Source organism: Haliotis cracherodii, unplaced genomic scaffold, assembly GCF_022045235.1.
Source record: "Haliotis cracherodii isolate W230 unplaced genomic scaffold, xgHalCrac1.p SCAF_9, whole genome shotgun sequence".
Classification (NCBI taxonomy): domain Eukaryota; kingdom Metazoa; phylum Mollusca; class Gastropoda; order Lepetellida; family Haliotidae; genus Haliotis; species Haliotis cracherodii.
In genome coordinates this window covers 35460214-35484642 of record NW_027266343.1, presented here as the reverse complement: position 1 = coordinate 35484642, position 24429 = coordinate 35460214, and the positions used below count along the sequence as shown (strand labels likewise).

At 41.0% G+C, this 24429-nt stretch overlaps 1 protein-coding gene across 1 annotated transcript in view; it reads left to right on the top strand.

Annotated features, from left to right (window-relative positions):
* Nucleotides 1-965: 965 nt before the first annotated feature.
* LOC139452635 (RRP12-like protein) overlaps nt 966-24429 on the top strand; it is a 32469-nt gene continuing 9005 nt past the window's right edge. The window contains exons 1-24 of the mRNA XM_071234172.1: nt 966-1197; nt 2312-2520; nt 3321-3404; nt 4195-4271; nt 5506-5611; nt 6179-6295; nt 8335-8476; nt 10056-10183; nt 10577-10675; nt 11513-11604; nt 12352-12463; nt 12971-13141; nt 13898-13933; nt 14095-14237; nt 15088-15209; nt 16092-16207; nt 17143-17254; nt 18100-18251; nt 19221-19288; nt 19864-19957; nt 20537-20695; nt 21698-21778; nt 23153-23264; nt 23735-23842. Of these exons, the coding sequence (XP_071090273.1) occupies nt 1065-1197; nt 2312-2520; nt 3321-3404; nt 4195-4271; nt 5506-5611; nt 6179-6295; nt 8335-8476; nt 10056-10183; nt 10577-10675; nt 11513-11604; nt 12352-12463; nt 12971-13141; nt 13898-13933; nt 14095-14237; nt 15088-15209; nt 16092-16207; nt 17143-17254; nt 18100-18251; nt 19221-19288; nt 19864-19957; nt 20537-20695; nt 21698-21778; nt 23153-23264; nt 23735-23842 (2773 nt within the window). The 5' untranslated portion in view covers nt 966-1064. The remainder of the gene's footprint in view (nt 1198-2311; nt 2521-3320; nt 3405-4194; nt 4272-5505; nt 5612-6178; nt 6296-8334; nt 8477-10055; nt 10184-10576; nt 10676-11512; nt 11605-12351; nt 12464-12970; nt 13142-13897; nt 13934-14094; nt 14238-15087; nt 15210-16091; nt 16208-17142; nt 17255-18099; nt 18252-19220; nt 19289-19863; nt 19958-20536; nt 20696-21697; nt 21779-23152; nt 23265-23734; nt 23843-24429) is intronic.

The following is a 24429-nucleotide window of genomic DNA, read 5'->3' as shown; positions in this document are numbered from 1 at the left end:
CGGTACTAAAATGTTACATATAAACATTACTAAAATGTTACATATAAACAGTACTAAAATGTTACATATAAACAGTACTAAAATGTTACATATAAACAGTACTAAAATGTTACATATAAACAGTACTAAAATGTTACATATAAATGGCGCCCATGAAGAACCGGGTTAGTATTGGTCTTCAGCAAATCATGCTTGTCGGAAGAGGCAACTAATGAGATCGGGTGGTCAGGCTTGCTAACTTAATTGATGCATGTCATCATATCCCTGTTGTGAAGATCAAAGGTCATGTTGTCAATATTTATATTTTTCATGTAACTTTTTTTGTGTTGGCCTTTTGATTTTTTGGTGTGGCCATTTTGACTAGGGTGTGTGGCCTTTTTGGCGTGTGTCCCCTTTGACCTGTACGCCATCATATAGTTGAAATGCAAAATACAATAATTAGGTTTAAAGTTGATTACCTATTTCACAATCTCTTTTATAAAAAAAACACAAAAATTAATTTAAATATCCGTCATAATGATCATTGCTCAGTGTCGACCTTGAACGGCTTCAAGATTGCTGAGGCTGTAATCACTCCTTCACTCATTGTTTGGAAAGGTTTCATTTCTCACCCAAATATCATGTATACAGATAGAACAGATAGTCATACCCATGCATATAGTTCAAATTAAACAATAGTTCACAATTTATGTCATGCAATAATCATGTTATTACCATAGCAAGTAGTCAAGAGGTTGTGTTTGTTTTGATTTTACAGGCATTAGAAAATATTTGACCATAAGAAACACACATTTTTATTCGTAAAACAATACGATATCAATAATAAAGATTAAAAAATCTTCAAATGATACGATCCATGGATTTGAACTCGTAAATCGCACATAGACGTAAGAAAAACAAATTCAACCACTGTAATTTAGAGTTTCTTCCCTTGCACTTCCGGTTATCGCTGTGAGGAGCTTGCGATGGCATTTACTAACTTCCGTTTTTCTGAACACGTGCAGTTCGGATATGTTTACAAGATTTGTGGAGTTGTGTGAGCACGAACGGTTACGGTAATTACCATGGGGTACAAATTGGCTCGTTCGAAGAAAAATAAGGGGCGAACATGGAAGAAAGGACAGAGCAGTAACAGTAACCCCGAGTCGAAGAAATTCAGAGAAGCCGCAAAACACAGATTCTTTAATCAACCATCAGGTAGTGTTTACAGTTTCAAGTCAGCGATCTCACAGCCACACTATAGTTTACATCGTTGCACACTGAGTCTTTGCTGTAGTTTCAGGAAATTATTGTAAATGTTATTTTCATTATAGTAACAATTACATATGTGTTTTGTTTTTTTTTAATTTCAAGTTTCATAGCAGTTCTTAAGCTACCCATGCTTGCCGTAAAGGCGACTATGCTTGTCGTTAAAGGCGACTAACAGGATCAGGTTGTAAGGCTCGCTGACTTGGTTGATGCATGTCATCGATCCCAATTGTGTGGATCGATGCTCATGATATCAATCACTGGATTTCTGGTCCAGACTATTATTTACAGACCGCTGTCATATAGATGGAATATGGCTGAGTGTGGTGTTAAACAACAAACAAGCAAATCAAGTTTAATAGGATCACTAATGTTTACATGGTTTATGTGGAACCAACAAGTATAGAAAAGACTGGAGTAGTTGGGTGACACTTCTCTATAAGTGTTGGCTTTCCATTAGGATTGGGACAAGTCCAAATTTACTACCCGGGTACCTACCCCCCTATTACCCGACCCTACCCGGGTACCCGCTGTAGGTCTCAAGAAATAGGTACAAAATATCCGATTGGTGAATAGTTTGACCATAGACCTGGACAAAATGTATTTAGATACACGTATAAAACGATCTGGTCATGCATCCACTGAAGTTGACTGAAGATTATCTTTATTCAAACATAAGTCAGAAGGAATGGGTGCATTGTCAGAAAGAAATGGGAACATTATTGACTTGTAGTGTAACCATAGAGTTTTAGATATTTTTTGTCATTAAACAATATATCACGTGACTAACCACGGGTTCGGGTAGTCCTGTGGGTACCCGAGTCCTGCTCAGGACCCACCCGACCCGAATTACCCGTCCCAGCCCTACTTTCCATGCCAAAGTCCTAGGTTCATTTCCTCATGGATGCAATGTATGAAACAATTTCTGGTGACTGTGATTTTACTGATAGGCTCCTTCACTCACTCACTCACTCACTCACTCACTCACTCACTCACTCACTCACTCACTCACTCACTCACTCACTCACTCACTCACTCACTCACTCACTCTGATCTTTTTAAGGTCAAAGTTCACTGACAGTTGAAGCTCTGAGTAAACATGATGAAGAAGCTGATGATGACAAGATATCTGACATGGACGCCCAGACAGACACCCAGACTGTCGGTGCGAAGACATTTAACACTTGGGCAACAAACTGGACAGATTGTACAAATAAAACCTTCAGTAAAGTTCAGCGATACTGGAGCTCAAATTCAGCTGTGCACAAGGAGGTAAGTGATGGACCCATAGATATGATCTTTTTTGTGAATGCTTTTACAATCAGGAGAACTCAATTGTCTTTCAAGAGGATACCCTTGAAGATCTGGGGTAGAATAGGTCTTCAGCAACCCATGCTTGCTTTGAGAAGCGACTGCTTGTCGTAAACGGCAACTAACGGGATGGGGTGGTCTGGCTCGCTGGCTTAATTGATGCATGTCATCTTATCCCCATTGCGTGGATAGATGTAAATCAATGGATTGTCTGGTCCAGACTTGATTATTTACAGACCGTTGTCAGATAGCTGAACATATTGCTGAGTGCAGCATTAAACAACAAACAAGTTTCAAGAGGATGTTAACTTTGTTCCGACTTCTTTTACAAAGTTGATACCTGATCATGCTGATAACAATGTCAGTTTAGTGATTAAGAAAGTTGAAATGGGGGTGATGTGAAATGGGGATTAATGGTATGTTCAAGATTATTGCATTTTGATAGCAACATGCATGTGTGTGTGTGCGTGCATGTGTGTGTGTATGTGGGGGGGGGGGGGGGGGGGGGGGGGGGTAAACCATACTCACTCAATGTACTAGTTCAGACTAGTCCGGTTTCATGGTGCTTGTCCACTGAGATACCAAACCACAGTTTAAGGCCTGGAATGAATCAATGATCATGTGGACAGTGATCATGATTGATGGATGAAATAACAGACTCATGTAAATTCTCTTGATGCGCTGTAGATGTAATGAATATTATTGTGCGTCCCTTGGGACATTTGTGTGTTGGGTGAAACCCTGTTGGTGTGTGGCTGCAGGTTTTGGCAGTTCTGGCGGCCGTGACGGAGGTCATCAAGCAGCAGGGCGGTCAGGAGACGGAAACAGAGTACTTTGCTGCACTGGTAAGTACTCCGTAGCACGCCAGGTCGCACATTAGGATCAGTACAAGTAGCAAGCCAGGTCGCACATTAGGATCAGTACAAATAGCAAGCCATGTCACACATTAGGATCAGTACAAGTAGCAAGCCAGGTCGCACATTAGGATCAGTACAAGTAGCGCGCCAGGTCGCACATTAGGATCAGTACAAGTAGCGCGCCAGGTCGCACATTAGGATCAGTACAAGTAGCAAGCCAGGTCGCACATTAGGATCAGTACAAGTAGCAAGCCAGGTCGCACATTAGGATCAGTACAAGTAACAAGCCAGGTCGCACATTAGGATCAGCACAAATAGCAAGCCATGTCGCACATTAGGATCACTCCATCCAGTTTTCTCGGCTCTGAATCATTATTCTGGGGATGGTGTGGTTCCTTAGTGGTATAAGCGATGGCTTGTCACGCAGAAGACCAGGGCTCGATTCCCGACATGGGTAAAATGTGTCCAGCCCATTTCTGGCGCCCCTGCGTGATATTGCTGGAATATTTCTAAAAGCGGCGTAAAATCAAACTCACTTCCTCCCTCAATATTTTGAATAACCGTCTCAGCAACTAACTGAATACAATCTCCAATACAATACCTCTCTGTGGGAGGTCAAAAGAAGGTCGCATTAGGTGAACTTTCTAATCAGCCAGTCAGTGTCGAGGCTACTGAGAGCGAAGCTGAAGAGCAGCTTTCTTATGTTTGCTCTGAGTTTGGACAACTTGGCTTTTTATAGACTTTTTGTTAGATGCAGATGTTGAGCATTTTGTTGTAGATGACGGCCCTGGAGACAGTGGAAGGGGAAGAGTCAATGGCTGCGATTGGATACCTCCTCAGTCTTGTCATGAAAAGGTCAGTGTACAGTCAGACTTAAAACTGTAATAGGGATTATCTGTCCTGAGTGCATTAATTAATTTCAACTTTATAAGGGTAACGCTATTCTTCAGGGCATTATCATTTGCAGAAGCCTGAGGTCTTCCATTAACTGCCCGACGAGGGAGGGAAGTTGAAAGGACTAAGGGCTATTCAAATGATAATGCCCTGAAAATAGCGTTACCGTTATTATAGCTGAAATGGATGGAATTTGTTATCAAATAAAAAGAAACAACAATATTGGATTTGAAACATTTACTGCAATCACCTATCCCTATCATATGACGTCACCTAACGACGCCATGATACTGGCCCGGCGTCAAGCAATATGAGGGCATTATCAAGTTGCAGTGGCCCACTCATTTCTGATAACATGCGGGCGGTTTAGTGATAATTGTATCCATTTTAGCTATAATACCCGGTATTGTATGAGGGATCGTTGAGCAGCCATCATCAAACAGGAATGTTCTGACTATTGTTTTTTACATAATACCCATGGTCCCTTCTCTGTGAAAATGTAGAAACATGTGGAATTCCAGATTGCAATTGTTTTACCCCACTTCACACATTATACCCATGTGAGGAACAAACCTGGGCCTTCGGTGTGACGAGCGAACGCTTCAACCACTACCCCACCGCCCCTTGCGTTGTCAGACTCGGCCTTTTTAGTGATTTTGTTAATTGAGCGATTGAGATTCATGCAGTTGTGATATGATGACATGCATCAACCAAGTCAGTGATGCATGTTACGGACTGGGTCATTGCCATTCTTCATCTTAAGTGCCACAATTGTCTGTGGAGAGTTGTGTCCCTTGGTCAGAAACCTATAATTGTATGTTCGAATCCTGGTTGTCCCCGATTATGTTTGTCAGCCTCATATCTGTGCTCGTGTGTTTCCCCAAAGTGGTAAACATCTAATATCTGTATCTCTCAGGCTTTCCTCAACATCAAGTTTACACGTCGTAATATAACAGGAATACATTTTGAAGCTCACTCACTCACTCAACCACCCACCCACTCACTCACTCACACAATACTTAAAGGAAATTCATAATAACAAATGTTTGGCAATCATGGCAATGATAGAAGCACATGGGAGTGTCACATGATCTGTTGAAATACATATGAAAAGGGTAATCTTTCTTTCCTAGCTCATGGATGAAAAGTCAGGGTAATTTTGTGAACTAATATACTTTATAATTTTTATCAACAGAGTTCCCGTACAAGTCTTGAGAAGTCGATTCTCCCAAGTAGCCAAGCAGATACTTGATATGCTTGCAAAATACAGTGATGCTAATTCAACCTCATTGTTGAAATCGGTAATATGAGATAATATTTGCAATGAAATTAATAATTGTTGATAATATTGTCATTGGAATTAGTTATCATTCATCACATTTTTATTGAACTCTCATTTTATCATTCAAATTTGTAACAAATGTTATATTTGGGATAACACTTTCTTAGTAAAGTACAGATTCTTGTACTTTTTTTGGGTTGAGTCCCGTCTAGGATTCGAACCCACACTGTCAGAGTGAGGCACCTAATTGCCAGCACACAAAGTCAGCGATCTAACCCACTCAGGCACCGAGGCTTCCACAAAAAATGAAAGTCAGACAACTGGTAGTCTAGATCACGTACTTTGAGTACCCCTCTGACAAGTGTAAATTTGTAGTTAGTGATTATTTTGTCTTTGAAATCTGTAATTACATATCATTATATTTATGAAATCTAGATATAGATCATGCTGTCAATAAAGCCTGTAATCTCAGACATGTTATTAATGAAATATGTAATTATTTGTCACATTATTAATCAAATCTGTATTATAGATTTATATAAGCTGTATCATGTGCAATCTGCAGCTGAGATGATGTATGTTTCAGTTGCTTCTAAGTCTGGCAGCCGTTCTGCGAGTGCAAGAGGTCGCTGTGTGGTCGAACGCCTCTACACAACAGATATACACAGGGCTGCTTACCTTCATCACACACAGGAAACCAAAGGTATGTGTTGTAACACTGTAGTAACACTGTGGTAACACTGTGGTAATGCTGTAGTATCCCTCTAGTAACACTGTCGTAAGCTGTAACTGTAGTAACCCTATAGTAGCACTGTAACACTGTAGTAATGCTCATAACACTGTAGTAGCACTGTCGTAAGTTGTAACTGTAGTAACCCTATAGCAGCACAGTAACACTGTAGTAATGCTCATAACACTGTAGTAGCACTGTCGTAAGTTGTAACTGTAGTAACCCTATAGTAGCACTGTAACACTGTAGTAATGCTCATAACACTGTAGTAACACTGTCGTAAGTTGTAACTGTAGTAACCCTATAGTAGCACTGTAACACTGTAGTAATGCTCATAACACTGTAGTAACACTGTCGTAAGTTGTAACTGTAGTAACCCTATAGCAGCACTGTAACACTGTAGTAATGCTCATAACACTGTAGTAGCACTGTCGTAAGTTGTAACTGTAGTAACCCTATAGCAGCACAGTAACACTGTAGTAATGCTCATAACACTGTAGTAGCACTGTCGTAAGTTGTAACTGTAGTAACCCTATAGTAGCACTGTAACACTGTAGTAATGCTCATAACACTGTAGTAACACTGTCGTAAGTTGTAACTGTAGTAACTCTATAGTAGCACTGTAACACTGTAGTAATGCTCATAACACTGTAGTAACACTGTCGTAAGTTGTAACTGTAGTAACCCTATAGTAGCACTGTAACACTGTAGTAATGCTCATAACACTGTAGTAACACTGTCATAAGTTGTAACTGTAATAACCCTATAGCAGCACAGTAACACTGTAGTAATGCTCATAACACTGTAGTAACACTGTCGTAAGTTGTAACTATAATAACCCTATAGCAGCACAGTAACACTGTAGTAATGCTCATAACACTGTAGTAACACTGTCGTAAGTTGTAACTATAATAACCCTATAGCAGCACTGTAACACTGTAGTAATGCTCATAACACTGTAGTAACACTGTCATAAGTTGTAACTGTAATAACCCTATAGCAGCACAGTAACACTGTAGTAATGCTCATAACACTGTAGTAACACTGTCGTAAGTTGTAACTATAATAACCCTATAGCAGCACTGTAACACTGTAGTAATGCTCATAACACTGTAGTAACACTGTCATAAGTTGTAACTGTAATAACCCTATAGCAGCACAGTAACACTGTAGTAATGCTCATAACACTGTAGTAACACTGTCGTAAGTTGTAACTATAATAACCCTATAGCAGCACTGTAACACTGTAGTAATGCTCATAACACTGTAGTAACACTGTCATAAGTTGTAACTGTAATAACCCTATAGCAGCACAGTAACACTGTAGTAATGCTCATAACACTGTAGTAACACTGTCGTAAGTTGTAATTGTAGTAACCCTATAGTCATGATAGTAGCACAGTAACACTAGTAACACTGTAGTAATGCTCATAACACTGGAGTAACTGTAGTAACACTGTCATAAGTTGTAACTATAGTAACCCTATAGCAGCACAGTAACACTAGTAACACTGTAGTTATGCTCATAACACCGTAGTAACCCTACAGTTACACTAGTAACACTGTAGTAATGCTCCTGACACTGTAGTAACCAGTAGTAACACTGTCATAAGTTGTAGCTGTAGTAACCCTGTAGTAACACTAGTAACACTGTAGTAATGCTCACAATACTGTAGTAACCAGTAGTAACACTGTCGTAAGTTGTAACTGTAGTAACCCTATAGGAACTCTTGTAACACTGAAGTAATGCTCATCATACTACATAGTAACCCTGGAGCAACACTGTAGTATCCTTGTAACAACACTGTTGTAATTTAGTAGCAACACTAGGAACCCTGTAGCAACACTGGAGCAATCATGGTAACACTGTTGTAGTCATGGTAACACTAGCAACAATGGTTATGACTTGTTCAATGCTGCGGTAGTATTTGAGCTAAGGCGACCTGTTAATAATCCTGCGTTTAAAGATTGCTCTCCCAATTGTCCGACATTGTCACTGTTTGTGTCCCCAGGTGAGAAAGTCAGCACACCATGCAGTTAACATCGTGCTGAAAGCCAGCCTGTGTATGACCCAGGGAGAGACCCCGCCCCCCCATCACCCTGTGGCCTCCCTCACAGCCAAGTACTGTGTGCAGCAGATCGAGGAGAGTGGAGGTAAGGCTGGAGTGGGTGGATGATGTTGGTACCTCTGGACAAGTCTGTCTGACTAATTCTACTAATCCAGACTTATACAGGTGCTATAGTGCTAGCCCACTGAGATACCCTCCATGTTATTGCTGGAATATTGCAAAGAGTGGCGTAAAACTCACTCATTATGTATTAGAATAAATTTATGTGGGCTCCTAGGTTGGAAAAGCAACATGTTTGTCCAAAGAGGTGATTAAATGAATGGGGTGGATTAGTAGACTTTATGGGGGACATGGGTGGCCCAGTCGTCTAAGGCGTCACGATTCGCTATGCAGAGTTGCGTCCCTTGGGTACGCCAGAAACCTATGATTGTGGGTTCGAATCCCGGTTCGCCCTGGTTATACTTCTAGCTTTGTCAGCACCATACCCCTGCTCATGGGTTTCACCAAAGTGGTAAACGTCATTTCATACTTTCCTCCCACATTAAACTGACACGCCATGATATAACTGGAATAATGTTAAAAGAGCATTAAACCTAACTAACTCACTAACTAGTTGATATCATGTGATTGTACCACCACAGCATGGGATGTTGCACATATTATCAATCACTTGCTTGTCTGGTCCAGATTTTTTTATTTATTTGCTGCCATCATTTAGCCGGAATATATTGCTGACGAGCAAACAAAATAGTCAACTATAAGGCCAGGGCATATTCTGTTCACAGAAATAGGACTTTAAGGCGTCTTATAAACAGAGCTACAGAGAAGCTGAGTATTTGTGTAAAAGACTCCCCAAAATTATTCAAAACCAATTTACTTTCAATTAACTTGTGTAAAGAAATGCATGCATTAAATGGAAAACTGAATTTTTTGAAAACAGCACGCTTAAATACCCTATGAAACTTTTTCAGCATGCGTACAACGGAGCTAATTTCCAAAACACAATTACAAGCTTATTTACTTTCCGAGTTCAGCCTATATATAGAACCATTATTTACATCTAAAACATTATTTCATTTTTTTTTAAATCTCAAAATGATTAAACATTTTGGGAAAAACCCAATAGAGTGATGAAAAGGTGAGTGAATAAAATATCCTCCTTCAGCAGCTTAGAAAGCCGCTCCATTACTACGGTGGTCCAAGTCGAACCATCTAGTAAGAGGAAGCAAGTTGAATTTGGAACAACACAGTCCAAATCAACCGAGAACATCGCAAAAGCGGTGGATCTACCTGACAATCTAGTCGGCCCATATAAGACATACAGAAATCTCACGAGCAAAATCCGGCCAGACGCCGGTCCAATGAACTCAAATGGATGTTCGATCTCAAAACCATCCACCCGCAAGGCATGAACGATAAGATCTAATCCTGGACTTCCCCAACCCACCTACTTATTCTGAATAAAATATTGGTTAACCAATGAAAAATGTAATAACCCAATTAAATTAGAAACCTTCGAGTAAAAACTCAATTACTCGAAAAGTTATCTGGAGCTCTGTATCATGTGTGAATGGAACTACGATTCACTGATTATTATGAATTATGGCTGAATTTATTCATTCGGAATTGTCTGTGCTTTTGAAATCAACCATGTTCCCTTATAGGTACTGGAGATGCTGTGGACAGCTTACATGTGTTGACGCTGCTGAAGGAGATAATAGGAGAGTTTGCTCAGTCAAGCGTCAAAGTCGTTTGTGAGACAATTCTCAAGGTCATGACTGTCAGCAATGTGGTAAGTGGGAGATTCTGGGTTAGAATTGGTCCCCAGCAACCTATACTGGTTGGAAGAGGCAACTTTTTTATTCAGGTGGTCAGAATTGCTGACTTGTTTGATGCATGGCATTGATGCTCATGATGTCAGTCACTGGATTGTCTGGTCCAGGCTTGATAACTTACAGACCGCCATCTTATGGCTGGAGTATTGCTGTGTGTGGCGTTAAACAATAAAGAAAGAAAGGATTATTCCCTCAAAATAAGGTGCATATCAGTTCATGTCTATTTTACAAATAATGAAAGTAGCCTGACTCAAATGTAAAACATCATTGATTGTATTCCAATATAAGCAGTCTTTCAAAATGCGTAAGACATCTGATTGTTTACCATTGTTACTACTCTTTATTTTCAGCTGATACGGTCGTGTGGTCTTCAGGCTCTACATGGTCTGTTCAGTTCCCAACCTAAATCTTCATGTCTGTCTGCAGAGCTTAATGCACAGATCATCACGGTACGTTCATCCATATGTTCCAATTCAAATGGGAGGAGGGGAAAACCAGAGATGCCAACCATTATGCTTTTGGCGATTAGTTATAATTTGGGTTATACACTCTCACTATTTTTTAGAATAAACTTATTTGGGCTCCCAGGTGGTAATAGTGACATATGCTTGTCGATGTGGATGAGGTGGATTAGTTGATTGCATGGGGGGCACGGGTGGCCCAGTCATCTAAGGTGCAACGATACGCTGTGCAGATTTGCATCCCTTGGGCATGCCAGAAACCTATGGTTGTGGGTTCGAGTCCCTGTTCGCCTTGATTATGTTTCTAGGTTTGTCAGCACCATACCCATGCTCATGGGTTTCTCCGAAGTGGTAAACGTCTGAGACCTGCATTACTTCGGGCTTTCCACCCACATTAAGCTGGCACGTCGTGATATAACTGGAATAATTTTAAAAGCGGCGTTAAACCCAACCTAAAATTACCCTATAACGCTTTCCTCCCCCAAATTATGATATTTGTCATTTTTTCACAAATATTTACATTGATAAAATATCATGGAGAGGAAATTGTTATGTAGCATGATGTGAAGCAATCTACAGCAAGACTTTGATCACAATTGAGATCTGTGCTTTTTCACAAACCTTGGTAGCTCACATGGTATGAAGACCTTGGTAGCTCACATGGTATGAAGACCTTGGTAGCTCACATGGTATGAAGACCTTGGTAGCTCACATGGTATGAAGACCTTGGTAGCTCACATGGTATGAAGCCTTGGTAGTTCACATGGTATGAAACGTTCTGTGTCACAAGACCTGGTACAGTCTGCAACAATGTTGTGTTTACAGGCTATGTATGACTACCAGCCATCGGAGAGTGACAGCCAGCCGGTCCGAGCGTGGCTCGCCGTCATGGAGAAGGCTCATGTCAACCTGTACAGGTGAGCTAACAACTGATCATTAGTGTCTCAGCCAATCAATAATTAATAACTAAATTGCAAGCAATTCCATGGCATTTGATTGGCTAAACAAGCATTTTTTGTGTGTTCGTTTTCTAAACCAAAGACAACGAGGCCACACCCACTACTGATTCCTGATTTCATCAAAGTGGTAAACTTCTAAGACCTGCATCACTTTGGGCTTTCCTCCCACATCGAGCTGACATGCCGTGATATAACTGGAATACTGTTAAAAGCAGCGTTAAACCCATCTCACTCACTCACTCACTCACTCACTCACTCACTTACTGCTACATTTGCACTCAATTGGATTCATTCAATTTGCATGGTTTCTCAAAATTTAGCTCACTTTCATAAAATTATCAGAGGGGGCATGAGTGGTCCAGTCGTCTAAGTCGCGATTCGCTGTGCAGAGTTGCGTCCCTTGGGCACATCAGAAACCTATGATTGTGGGTTTGATTATGTTTCTAGATTTGTCAGCTCCATACCCGTGCTCATGGGTCTGAGACCTGCATCACTTCAGCCGGTCCTCCCACATTAAGCTGACACGCCGCGATATAACAGGAATACTGTTAAAAGTGGTTTTAAACCCAACTCACTCACTCAAAACCATCAGATTGTCGTGTCACTTTGTAAAGGTGAGCTCCTGTACCTCTGGTGTCATAATGGTTGGCTTGGGTTCATCATTGATGAAGTGTGAACTAACTGGATGTGTGTTGATGTCTTCAGACTGGACCCACGGCTGTGTGTGAGTCACCTGCCCAAACTGGTGTCGGCTTGTATGGTCTGCCTCCTCTCTGACAGACTGGATGTTGTCAAGTGTGCATCTGCCACACTTAAGGTACCCATTGACAATCTAGTCATATTAATACATATTAATTCAATATCGGATACATAATTATCTTCATGTGTTTCTATGAATGAAAATTATCAACATTAATTAGCAGGCTTAACCCAGGAACCATAAGTCAATCCTAGCATTTTTGTAATACTTCTTTACATGTTCAAGACATCCTCAATTTTGATATCATGATTATGTCAAGAAGTCTTTAACTTTCATCCTAAATGGTCACAACTGCAAGGGGCTTTGAGGTAGCCTAATGGTTAAAGGGTTCGCCCGTCATGCTCAAGGCTTGGGTTTGATTCCCCAAATGGTTAAAATGTGTGAAGCCCATTTATGCTGTTCCCTGCTGTGATATTGCTTGAAGTGGCATAAAACCATGCTGACTGACTGACTGACTGACTGACTGCTAGCTAGACGATCCAGTCTGTCAATTAGTTATTGTCACCCCTGGAAGGTTGAAAAAAACTCTGTTATTTTGAAATATGTTGATTGTCTTGTCTCCAGCTGTTACTACAAGAATGTCTGGCTCCATCTGGTGATATCCTGACTCAACTGGTTCAGACTGGATCCAGCTCTCCTGTGCACAAGATCGTGAAGGCCCTGGAGACTGGCCTTAGTTACCAGTATCACTCCGCATGGGGGCCGGTACTGCAGGTGTGGGCGTCGGCCTTCCAGGTGAGCAAACCATCGGTAGCAGCAGGAACTGATCTGTCATGGTTTTGTTAAAGCTCATTGTTTTTTTCTTAAGACTAGTCCACATCACTAGTGTAAACCTTATTTCACTGGCCTTCAGAGTTTGTAGCTAGTCCTGCTTGAACAAGACAAACATATTTACTAGGGTTTCATTTTTTGTTCAGTTCCAATATGTAGCAAACTTAGAACATTGATAACTGGTTCTCCGTGATAGATTCGCCTTTATCCGTTGAGATTAATAGAACTTAGGAATATTGTTGTAGTGGTTAGTTTCAAACTTTAATGTTTCTTTCAAAAGGAGTACTATATTTTCTTGTGTAAACCACACCGTTTTTGAGTGGTATTATTGGGTATCTTTTAACTTAATCACTGTTACATCGGAGAGAAAATATGTGTACTGCTGGTTGCTGTTTCTGGTGTGTTTCATGAGACAATTACACATCATCTCTGCATATAAAACACTGCCTAACATACAGTAAATAAAAATGTAAATCATTTGTAAATTGTAGATTGTAAATCATCATGTCTAGTGGTGTTTTTTTGCTAATTTCAAATTTACAATTTTCAAGTTTGTTATCTCCTGTTTGTTGACCTGAAGCGATACTATGTTGTTTTTTACTGCTCACTATATACGGAAAAGTTTTTTTTCCCAAGACTTGTACCCAAGAATTGAGTGAGTGTATTATGCCCCAGGTGTGCATTATCTACAGGAAATGAAATTTAGCATTGTACTTTCAGGCATTTGGAAAACAGTGTCACTCCCTCTTGAAGAAGGTAAGTGCTCTTTCAGCAAGTACAAATCATGTAGTTGACATATTGTTTTTCTCATGTCCAAAATACCATGTATTGACAACTGAAAAGTCTGTAATTGTATAATATTTATGCACTCTTACTGAAGATGCTCAGCGTTCATTGGTTGTGACATTTCTTTGTAGTGTCTCCTGTCTATGGCTGATCTGAGGGAAACACCACATTTTGCCTACAGAGTTGACCTTGACATTGCTCTGGGGTCAGCAGTCAAGGCCATGGGACCTCGTCTCTTTTTAGACGCTGTACCTCTTCAGATTTCTGGTGATGGGTAAGATGTCTCAACAGTTATAGTTTCATTTCAGACTCTGTTTTGATTGTGATATGTTGATAAAATCTTAGCTGAATGAAAGAGGTTTTGACCAGAGATATAATCTAGGGTTTGGTGCAAAGTGCAAAGTGAGGTTGCAATGGGGATCAATATAGTTATTGTGGTGAAAGCTTTTATATGTGGACATTGTCAGCCATTCTTTCATGGCAAGGCTGATAGGTGGCCCATTTATCGAGGTCAGATTCGCTGTACGGAGTTGCATCCCTTAGGCGTGCCAGAAGTCTATGGTCATGGGTTCGAATCCCAGATTAGGTTTCTTGGTTTGTCGGCACCATACTTGTAGTAATGGGTTTCAGGAAAGTGGTAAAAAGATCAGTATCACTTCATGCTCTGCTCCAACATCAAGCTGACATGATGTGCTATGATTGAAAGACATGTGGCATTAAGCCAAACTCTATCGCTGGACTTTAATAGAATCTGCAGATCAACAACATGGATATCAGGGGATGGTCATTATGAAAGATGCAGTCATTCAGTACAAAGACACCAACCCGTTACTTTTAGTGGACCTGTTGAGATAGTACTAAAAGTTTATGGTTGGAAGTTTAATATGTGCTTCTAAACCTGCCAGTACTGGTAACCTAGCTGCATTGTTCAAACTCGTCTCATCAATATTTATCATGGAAGAAAGTTTTAGCTATTAAGGCCAGTAAGACTGGTGTTTGACTGCCTTATTTTGCAAATGTTTATGGTTTTAACCTTCGGTGTTCTTTTTCTGACTGATATGTTTGATTTGTCAACCCAAAATTCTTTGCTCAGTATTGCCTTGATTAGTGTTGGTTTGTTCCAGAGATGACCCGGACTTCCCTCGAAGTTGGCTGATTCCCGTGTTCCGGGATAACGTCAGCAACACAGAGCTGGGTTTTTTCACGTCCTACTTCCTGCCTCTAGCAGCACGGTTCAGACAGAGAGGTGAGGGTGGTGTTGGGTGGACGTGTGTGGGAGGGGGGTGGGGGGAAGGTGGTAGGGACAACTTCCTGCCTCTAGCAGCACGGTTCAGACAGAGAGGTGAGGGTGGTGTTGGGTGGAAGGGGGTGGGGGGAAGGTGGTAGGGACAACTTCCTGCCTCTAGCAGCACGGTTCAGACAGAGAGGTGAGGGTGTTGTTGGGTGGAAGGGGGTGGGGGGAAGATGGTGGGGACAACTTCCTGCCTCTAGCAGCACGGTTCAGACAGAGAGGTGAGTGTGTTGTTGGGTGGACGTGTGTGTTGGAGGGGGGTGGGGACAACATCCTGCCTTTAGCAGCACGGTTCAGACAGGAGAGGTGAGGGTGGTGTTGGGTGGACGTGTGTGTGGGAGGGGGGTGGGGGTGATGGGGACAACACAGAGCTGGGCTTCTTCACGTCCTACTTCCTGCCTCTAACAGCATGGTTCACAGAGAGATGTGAGGGTGGTGTTTGGGAGAGGGAGAGGGGACGAACACAAACATGTGGTTCTTCACTTCATAATTCTTGCCTCTAGGACAAGGTGGTGTGTCTGTGTCTCTGTCTCTGTATGTGTCTGTGTATGTGTCTGTGTGTGTGAGTCAGGCGAGAGAGCGAGATGTGGAGAGCCAGGATATGGAGGACCATACAATAATCATCAAATCCCATCCTCAGTCTCATTTTGCCTTAATGGTTCGTGTCTACACTAAACAAGCATCATAAAAATTCACCAGCCTATACAATTCCCCACATGGGTACAATGTGTGAAGTCCATTCTCAGTGTCCTGCGTTGATAGTGCTGGAATATTAATACAGGCCATATCAAACCTCCTCACTCTCCAACGACTACTACTTGTCTTGTCCTTCTGCAGCCCAGCAGTGTGCCGCGGAGCAGAATGTCGTTGCCGCTAAAAGCTATGAGGCGTTACAGCAACAGATCTGGTCCTTGTTGCCTGGATTCTGTAAACATCCCACAGACATTGCACAGGTAAGTCAGACCTCGTCATTTCCAGGTAACTTGATCCCAGCGACTGAACTTCATATTTCCCTTGGGGATTCTGGGTTGCTCTAGGAACCCAGGAAACTATGCTGGTCATAAGAGATACCAAATGGAGAAGGTGGTCACGCTCGGTGACTTGGTTGATTATGTGTCATTGTTGACCACTATATCAATCACTTGAATGTCTTGTCCGGATTCTATAATTTACAACTGCCTCCATGGTCTGGTGGTAGAGCGTCCGCCCGGAGAGCGGAAGGTCCGGGGTTCGATCCCTGGCCGCGTCATACCAAAAGACGTTAAAAGATGGTACTTGTTGTTACCCTGTCTGGCGCTTGGCATTAAGGGGCTAAAACAAAGACTGGTCAGAATACTGTGTCTGAGTGGGGTATTCATGTTAAACTGCGGCATGGTATCTCTGTGGGCTAGCACTATAAATCAGCATCAGTTCGGACTAGTACAAGCAGCCACACACACACGTGCATGCACGTCGCTATATAAGTGCAATAATCTTGGACGCGACGTTAAACCCAATTTCACCTCACCTCACTTCTATAATTTACAGACAGCTGACATGTGGCTGGAATGTTACTGAGTGCAGCGTCAAACAACAAACAAAACAAATCATATATATTTCCTTGTTTAGTGTAGACTTAATGCAAAATATTAAACAAAAAGTGAGAAACAACGCCTGTTTGTTTGGAAATTGTTTTAGAGCATTTTGTTGTTGTGTAGCTATTATTACAAGTCAATTTGAACAATTAATGTCAATTCAACTGTAATAATGTTTATTTTCTTAATGTACTGCCTCCAGGAATCAGTACTATGAAGACATTGTTGATGAATGCTATGTCTTAAAAAAAATTAGATTAGTTAGAAGTATCTGTGTTGTTTTTTCTTCACATTTTTGCACTTTTGGGTTACAGTCCTTCAAAGGCATTGCGAAAGTACTTGGCAGCGCCATAACGGAGAGGCCTGACCTTCGTATGAAGGTCCTGGCCTCGCTTAGGTCACTCATCACACAGAACGTGGACAACGGTAAACAAACTTTTACACTGTTAGTCAAGATTTCTGTTTTCTTGTCTTTATTGGATTCAAGTTTTGACACAGTACTCCTTGTCTTTTATAAAAATGATTTAAATAGGGATGAGGTGGTAAAAAATACCAATGTGTGTGGACAGTAGAAGGTTGTCATGTGACCATCTGTGATTGCATTTATGTCTGTTAGCCTTGTTGGATTGTAGCTTTACTGGTTTGTCTGCTCCAGGCACAATTACCACAGATCAGTCAATAGTTGTCATCTGTAATACTGCTGACTACATGGAAAGTAAAAAATAACCAGTTCATGTTAACATGGTTATAATCAATGGGGTGATGCTTGGTTGAGGTGAGGGGCAGTCGGTTAGCCTGGTGGTTAAAGTGTTCGCTCGTCATGCCGAAGACCCGAGTTCGATTCATAACATGGGTACAATGTGTGAAGCCCATTTCTGGTGTCCCCGCCGTGATATTGCTGGAATATTGCTAAAAGCGGCGTAAAACCATACTCACTCACTCATCCATAATCCTAAGAAATCCATTGAAGTTTCCAACTGTATCATGAGAATGTCTTTATGAATTACTATCAAATAATGATGATACCAGGTGTTTGGGAAATCCTGCCCCACTGGTGCCACCCATTCCAAACACATGCAAAGGCAAGTCAATTTTTCCCTTGAAGAAACACAGGAACATATGGTACAAGTCAAAATACGGAATTGCATCAGAATTGCATTTTTGTCACTGATGCGTCAAATTTGGAAATGTCTTCCATAAAACGTTTTATACAAGTAATACACCTTTGATATTTATTTCCATATTAAGCACTGTTGATGTGTGTATTCCAGACAGCAACAAGGCGGAGTTGGCCCGGTTTGGGAAGAACTTCCTCCCCATCCTCTTCAACCTGTTCACACAGGATCAGGAGAAGGGGGACAAGGCCCAGAGGCTGGCAGTGCTGGAGACTGTCCGAGCCTATATACAGATCTGTGATCAACAGGTGAGTCCCGGAGCCAGGCTGAGGACGTGTGACAGTAGACTAACAGTTGCGTTTACCAAACTTGGCACAAAGATAGGTCTAGTGGTGAACTGGTGCCTTTTGATAGTTTGGGATGCTTGAAAAATTTATTTTTCACATAATAGTATCTGATCTGTAAAGATCCAAGGTAGAATAGGTCTACAGCAACGCTTGCTTGCTGTAAAAGGTGACTATGCTTGTTGTAAGAAGTGACTAACTGGATCGGTTGGTCAGGCTGGCTGACTTGGTTGATGCATGTCAGCAATTCCTGTTGCGTGGATCAATGCTGATGATGTCAATCACTGGATTGTCTGGTCGAGACTCAATTATTTACAGACCACCGTCTTATAGGTGGAATATTGCTGAGTGTGGCGTTACACAACTAACACACACACAGTGGTGTTGTGCTTTTATCGTTAGTGATTTTGTTCAAACCAAATGTTTATTTAAGTTGATTCAGTTTAAGATATGATGCTATTTAGATGGCTGCCAGACTATTGCAGTCATTCCTGAAAGGAACACTTGTTGGGAAAGTGTGTGGGAAATGTTGAAGTGTGTGTGTGGAACAGGAATGTTTTGGGAGGAGAAGCCATTTTTAAGTACCGTATTCGACATAATAAGCGCCCAGGGCCTCCTCAAAATTAGAAATAGGGGGCTCTTATTAGAATATTATTTTGGTGAAAAAAGATAGATTTTGTGGTTTATGGTGACAGTCTGAAATGTTTATGTATGACAGATATATTTTACCAGAATTAAATTGCCCATAAGTGTGTAGTATACGCAAATAAATAAGTCTTGTGTACATTGATCAATTGTGCTAATTGGGATTGTTCACCAGCCAATATATCAGCAAATATCGCCGTGGGCGCTTATTAGAGCGGGGTGCTTAATACGTCGAATACGGTATATCATCATTGATTTCAGTACATGTCCACTTTATTTTTTTTTCAGCTAGTGATATCATTTTTTGACAAGAGTTGTTCCAAGATGGATGAAGAGGACTCCACAGCCGTAAAAAAGTGAGCAGTAGCTTTGTAGACATTGTTTAATATCTAGTTCAATATTATCCTGTGTTTGAGACAGGTAAGGCTACACGATCTGGTGCCCACTTTCAGTGCTGATGTACCTACTGGGGATGCCAGGTTAGAATTACCTCCAGCAACCTGTGCTGGCCGTAAGAGGTGACCACATGCATCGGGTGGTCAGGCTCGCTGACCTGGTCAATTGTCATCGTACCCTGACATTGTGGATCATTGCTCACAATATCGATCACATCCTTGCCTGGTCCAGACTCAGTTATTTACAGGCTGATGTTATATAGTTGGAATATTTCTTGGTAATGCATTAAACAAAAAACAACAACAAACAAATAAACAAACAAACAAATAAACAAACAAACAAACAAACAAACTAACAGTAGTATTGTGGACATTGTGCCATGAGCAATTTGTGTAACTAAGATTACAAGATAATGTAATGACAAGCGTTGTTCTACATGACTTGGTGCCATCTTGCTAAGATTGCACAAACGCAAGAGCCAACCCAATTTAAGGCTCCTATCAACATGTATAAGAACATTTATTGTTTGTTGCAGACTTGCTCTGACTGACTTGATGATAGCTCTACTGTCATCTGTGGGTGAAGATCAGCTGAAGACAGCTTTCGATTTGTGTGTTCCTAATCTGACGGTGAGTTTACTCAACCTTCGAAATTCACTCATAAGTCCTCATACACTAGTAGCATTTGAGGGCTATGATTCCAAACCAGTTCTCAATATTTAAATTTTGCTACAAATTGGAAATGGACAAAACTGACAAAAGTAAAATGTTTGTCTCATTCGATGAAGCTTAAACATCCCTTGCTTTTCCCCACCAATTATGACACCCAAAATTGGTCAATAGGTATGAGGAGTCATGGTTCGCCCAGTCGTCCAAAGTGCTTCAATTCACTGTGCAGAGTTGTGTCCCTTGGGCACGCCAGAAACCTGTGATTGTGTCTTCGAATCATGGATCGCCCCCATTACATTTCTAGGTTTGTCAGGACCAAGCGATTTTAAGAAACGAGTTTTATTCTTTGCTGCTCAGTATTTATGCAGGAAATATCTGAAGATCAATACAGACAGCAAATTTGTGAGGTGGCCCTATTTTCTATTCTTGTAGAAACATGTAGATTTTAGTTAATGCTGTGGTTCAGCTCAAATGAACTTAACTCAACTTAACCTTCAAAATGCTGTCGGTTTATCTCTTTATATATGATGCCACTTACAGAGCTTGGACAAGACCCTACAGAAAAAGTCATATCGAATCCTGCAGGAAATCTGCTCGGGCAAGTCTCCTGCGAGTCAGGACTTTACAAGAAAACATCTCAAGAAAGTCCAGAAATTGCTTGTGACCTCGTTGGCCAAGTCCAGTCCAGCATCCAAGGCTGTGAGTAGCCACAGTCACAAAGAAACATATTTAATCAGTTGTATATACATAGTGTTACAGGGCAGACTTGAGCTTGTCATGCACGTGGCTTGGTTGATTCGCAAATAGCTGAGTAGCCAGACCATTGTTTGTCTCTCACCATACATAATGCCAATCATTGTTTATCTGTCACCAAACATAATATCAACCAATGTTCATCTGTCACCATACATAATGCCGACCATTATTTGTCGAAGCCCATACATATTGCCAACCATTGTTTGTCTGTCCCCCATACATATTGTTGACCATTGTTTACATATTCCTGACCATTGTTTGTCTGTCCCCCATACATATTGCCGACCATTGTTTACATATTGCTGACCATTGTTTGTCTGTCCCCCATACATATTGCTGACCATTGTTTGTCTGTCCTCCATACATATTGCCGACCATTGTTTACATATTGCTGACCATTGTTTGTCTGTCCCCCATACATATTGCTGACCATTGTTTGTCTGTCCCCCATACATATTGCCGACCATTGTTTACATATTGCTGACCATTGTTTGTCTGTCCCCCATACATATTGCCGACCATTGTTTACATATTGCTGACCATTGTTTGTCTGTCCCCCATACATATTGCCGACCATTGTTTACATATTGCTGACCATTGTTTGTCTGTCCCCCATACATATTGCCGACCATTGTTTACATATTGCTGACCATTGTTTGTCTGTCCCCCATACATATTGCCGACCATTGTTTACATAATGCTGACCATTGTTTGTCTGTCCCCCATACATATTGCCAACCATTGTTTACATATTGCTGACCATTGTTTGTCTGTCCCCCATACATATTGCCGACCATTGTTTACATATTGCTGACCATTGTTTGTCTGTCCCCCATACATATTGCCGACCATTGTTTACATATTGCTGACCATTGTTTGTCTGTCCCCCATACATATTGCCGACCATTGTTTACATAATGCTGACCATTGTTTGTCTGTCCCCAGCCAAGGCTGCGATGCCTCATCAGTCTCCTGCAACAACTGGAGAAGCCGCACATGGAATTCTTCTTGGCTGTTGTACCTGAGGTCAGATGCCTTTTGGAACTTGTTTTTATGATGTTATTTTTGCAACCTGCTGTAGTTATTGGCAGGATTTTCATCCATGTTTGTCATAAGAATTTGTTTGTTTGTTTGAGTTTAAATGCTGCAGAATTCCAGCTATATGACAGCGGTCTGTAAATAATCAAGTCTGGATCAGACAATCCAGTGATTTACCTCATGAGCATCGTTCTATGCAATTGGGATATGATAACATGCATCAGTCATCGAGCCTGACCATCATATCCCGTTGGTTCCCTCTTACGACAAGCATGAATCTTTACGGGGTTGTCATCAGGGACTATTAAGGAGGATTGGTAGCAACAGCATGTGAGCAATGTGTGTTATCGTAACCAGACAGCATTGGTTGTGCTCTCTCTATCAACCACTGGTTTGACCTGAATTAAATTTAGCACCCGTAACTAATAACCAGAAACCAGTCTTCTTTTAGAACTGATACAATGTTTTCACCTCTTTTCCTCTAATGGTGTATACAGATGAATTTGTGGGATTATAAAACTGCATCAGAAGAGAACAGAACATTATTTGCTAAGGTCGAGGAGCGCCGCATATGAGGCACAAACAAAGAGAACATAAAGAGATGGACAGAGAATTAGCTGGAATCTTTTCAGTTTTGATGGTATTGGTAAATTTGCAAAGTTTCTTCTAGACGTATATTTCAATTCCAGATGTAACCAAGTCCAAGGGTTCCTGAAAATCGGTTGAAAATATCTGAAACTCAATATTGACATGAACAGTAACATTCATTGTACTCCTAACTGATCAGAATTGGGTTCATTTAAGACATGAGTAATGGATTTAATCAGTCTGAGCACATTGGTTAACAACCAATCTAGAAACAGTAGTCAGCGCTGCCTTGTGTGTTTCAGGTTTGAGGAAACATTAATGCAAAAATAATTGCTTGGTTAAGCTATCAAATACCATGGATCCATGCATTTTTTATTGTTTGTTATTTTAACAGTTTACTCACTAAAGCAATACTGAAAACTTGTAATAAGTTGGCAAATATTTTACTGCACCATAATTTCAGAATTACTGACATTGCCAGTAGTTTACATCCTAAAAACAGTGTGTGAATTCCTGTTAATAGTAACAATTGCCAAGCCAATAATATTATGGGGTGAATAGGCAGACCAACGTACAATGTCAGCTAGCTCTAAGCAGTTTTGTGACAAACAGGGGAAATTACTTTAATGATTGATACAAAGGGAAATAACTCCAATCATACAAAGGGAGATAACTCCTATTAGTACCACTACATAAACTGAATTTAACACTTTAAATTACATACCTCATGATTTGAGGTCATATGTAGATTGTTTGTGTACCTCTGTGTTGTAGGCCATGTTGTGTACCAAGGAGATCGCTGAGAGGGCTCGAGTAGCCGCCTACGACCTCCTAATGGTTATGGCAGACACCATGGTCAGATGGTACCCGGACAAGCCAGAGTCAGGTGTGTGGGCTTATTTCAGTCCTAGTGGTCTGCCACATACTCTCCCGTGGTTCAGGAACACTTTCAGGAATGTCTTGTACATGTTTCAAAACTCTTCAAACAATACAGCAACTGATTCAAGTCATGATTGAAAAAGATAAATATTCGTAAACAGTTTCCAGTTCTGCTCTAATGTTATCTTCATGCTCTGGTTTTTCATGGAATTGTCAAATAACTATGAAATTGTTCCAATGAATTTTCATTGAGGCGGTTAATGGTGTGAGGCGTCATATGTTTCCTGGAAACATGTTCCTTTGCTTCAATGCTTGAATCCTTCTCAAATGAAGTTGAGTTTATATGAGGGCTGTAACTTAGTTGAATAAATATTCCAAAGCTCGATGTGAAGGTATGACGAAGAAGTAAGTTGGTGCAAGATGTTTTGAAGTGAATTCTATGCAATATTTAACCCTCTGTTTCTTTGATGTTTGCAGAGTCAGTGGGCAACCTGTTCAAGATGGTGCTGGCCGGGCTTGCTGGGTCCCCGCAGATGATCAGTGGAACTCTCCTGGCTCTCACCAGACTGTTGTATGGCCATAAAGGTAGCAGTCAGAGTTCCTTTAAGAATTGACTTCAATATGTTTGTGTTTTTGGAGGTATAAATGTAAAAAACTTGTGCTCACAGTGTAGCCAAGGTGTTGACTGTTCTTACTTTGGGTGTGTTTCAGACAAGGTGTTGAGTGTTGTAACTGTTGTGTGTTTCAGACAAGGTGTCAAATGTTGTAACTGTTGTGTGTTTCAGACAAGGTGTCGAGAGTTGTACTGTTGTGTGTTTCAGACAAGGTGTTGAGTGTTGTAACTGTTGTGTGTTTCAGACAAGGTGTCGAGAGTTGTAACTGTTGTGTGTTTCAGACAAGGTGTCAAATGTTGTAACTGTTGTGTGTTTCAGACAAGGTGTCGAGTGTTGTAACTGTTGTGTATTTCAGACAAGGTGTTGAGTGTTGTAACTGTTGTGTGTTTCAGACAAGGTGTCGAGTGTTGTAACTGTTGTGTATTTCAGACATAGTGTCGAGAGTTGTAACTGTTGTGTGTTTCAGACAAGGTGTTGAGTGTTGTAACTGTTGTGTGTTTCAGACAAGGTGTCGAGTGTTGTAACTGTTGTGTATTTCAGACAAGGTGTCGAGTTTTG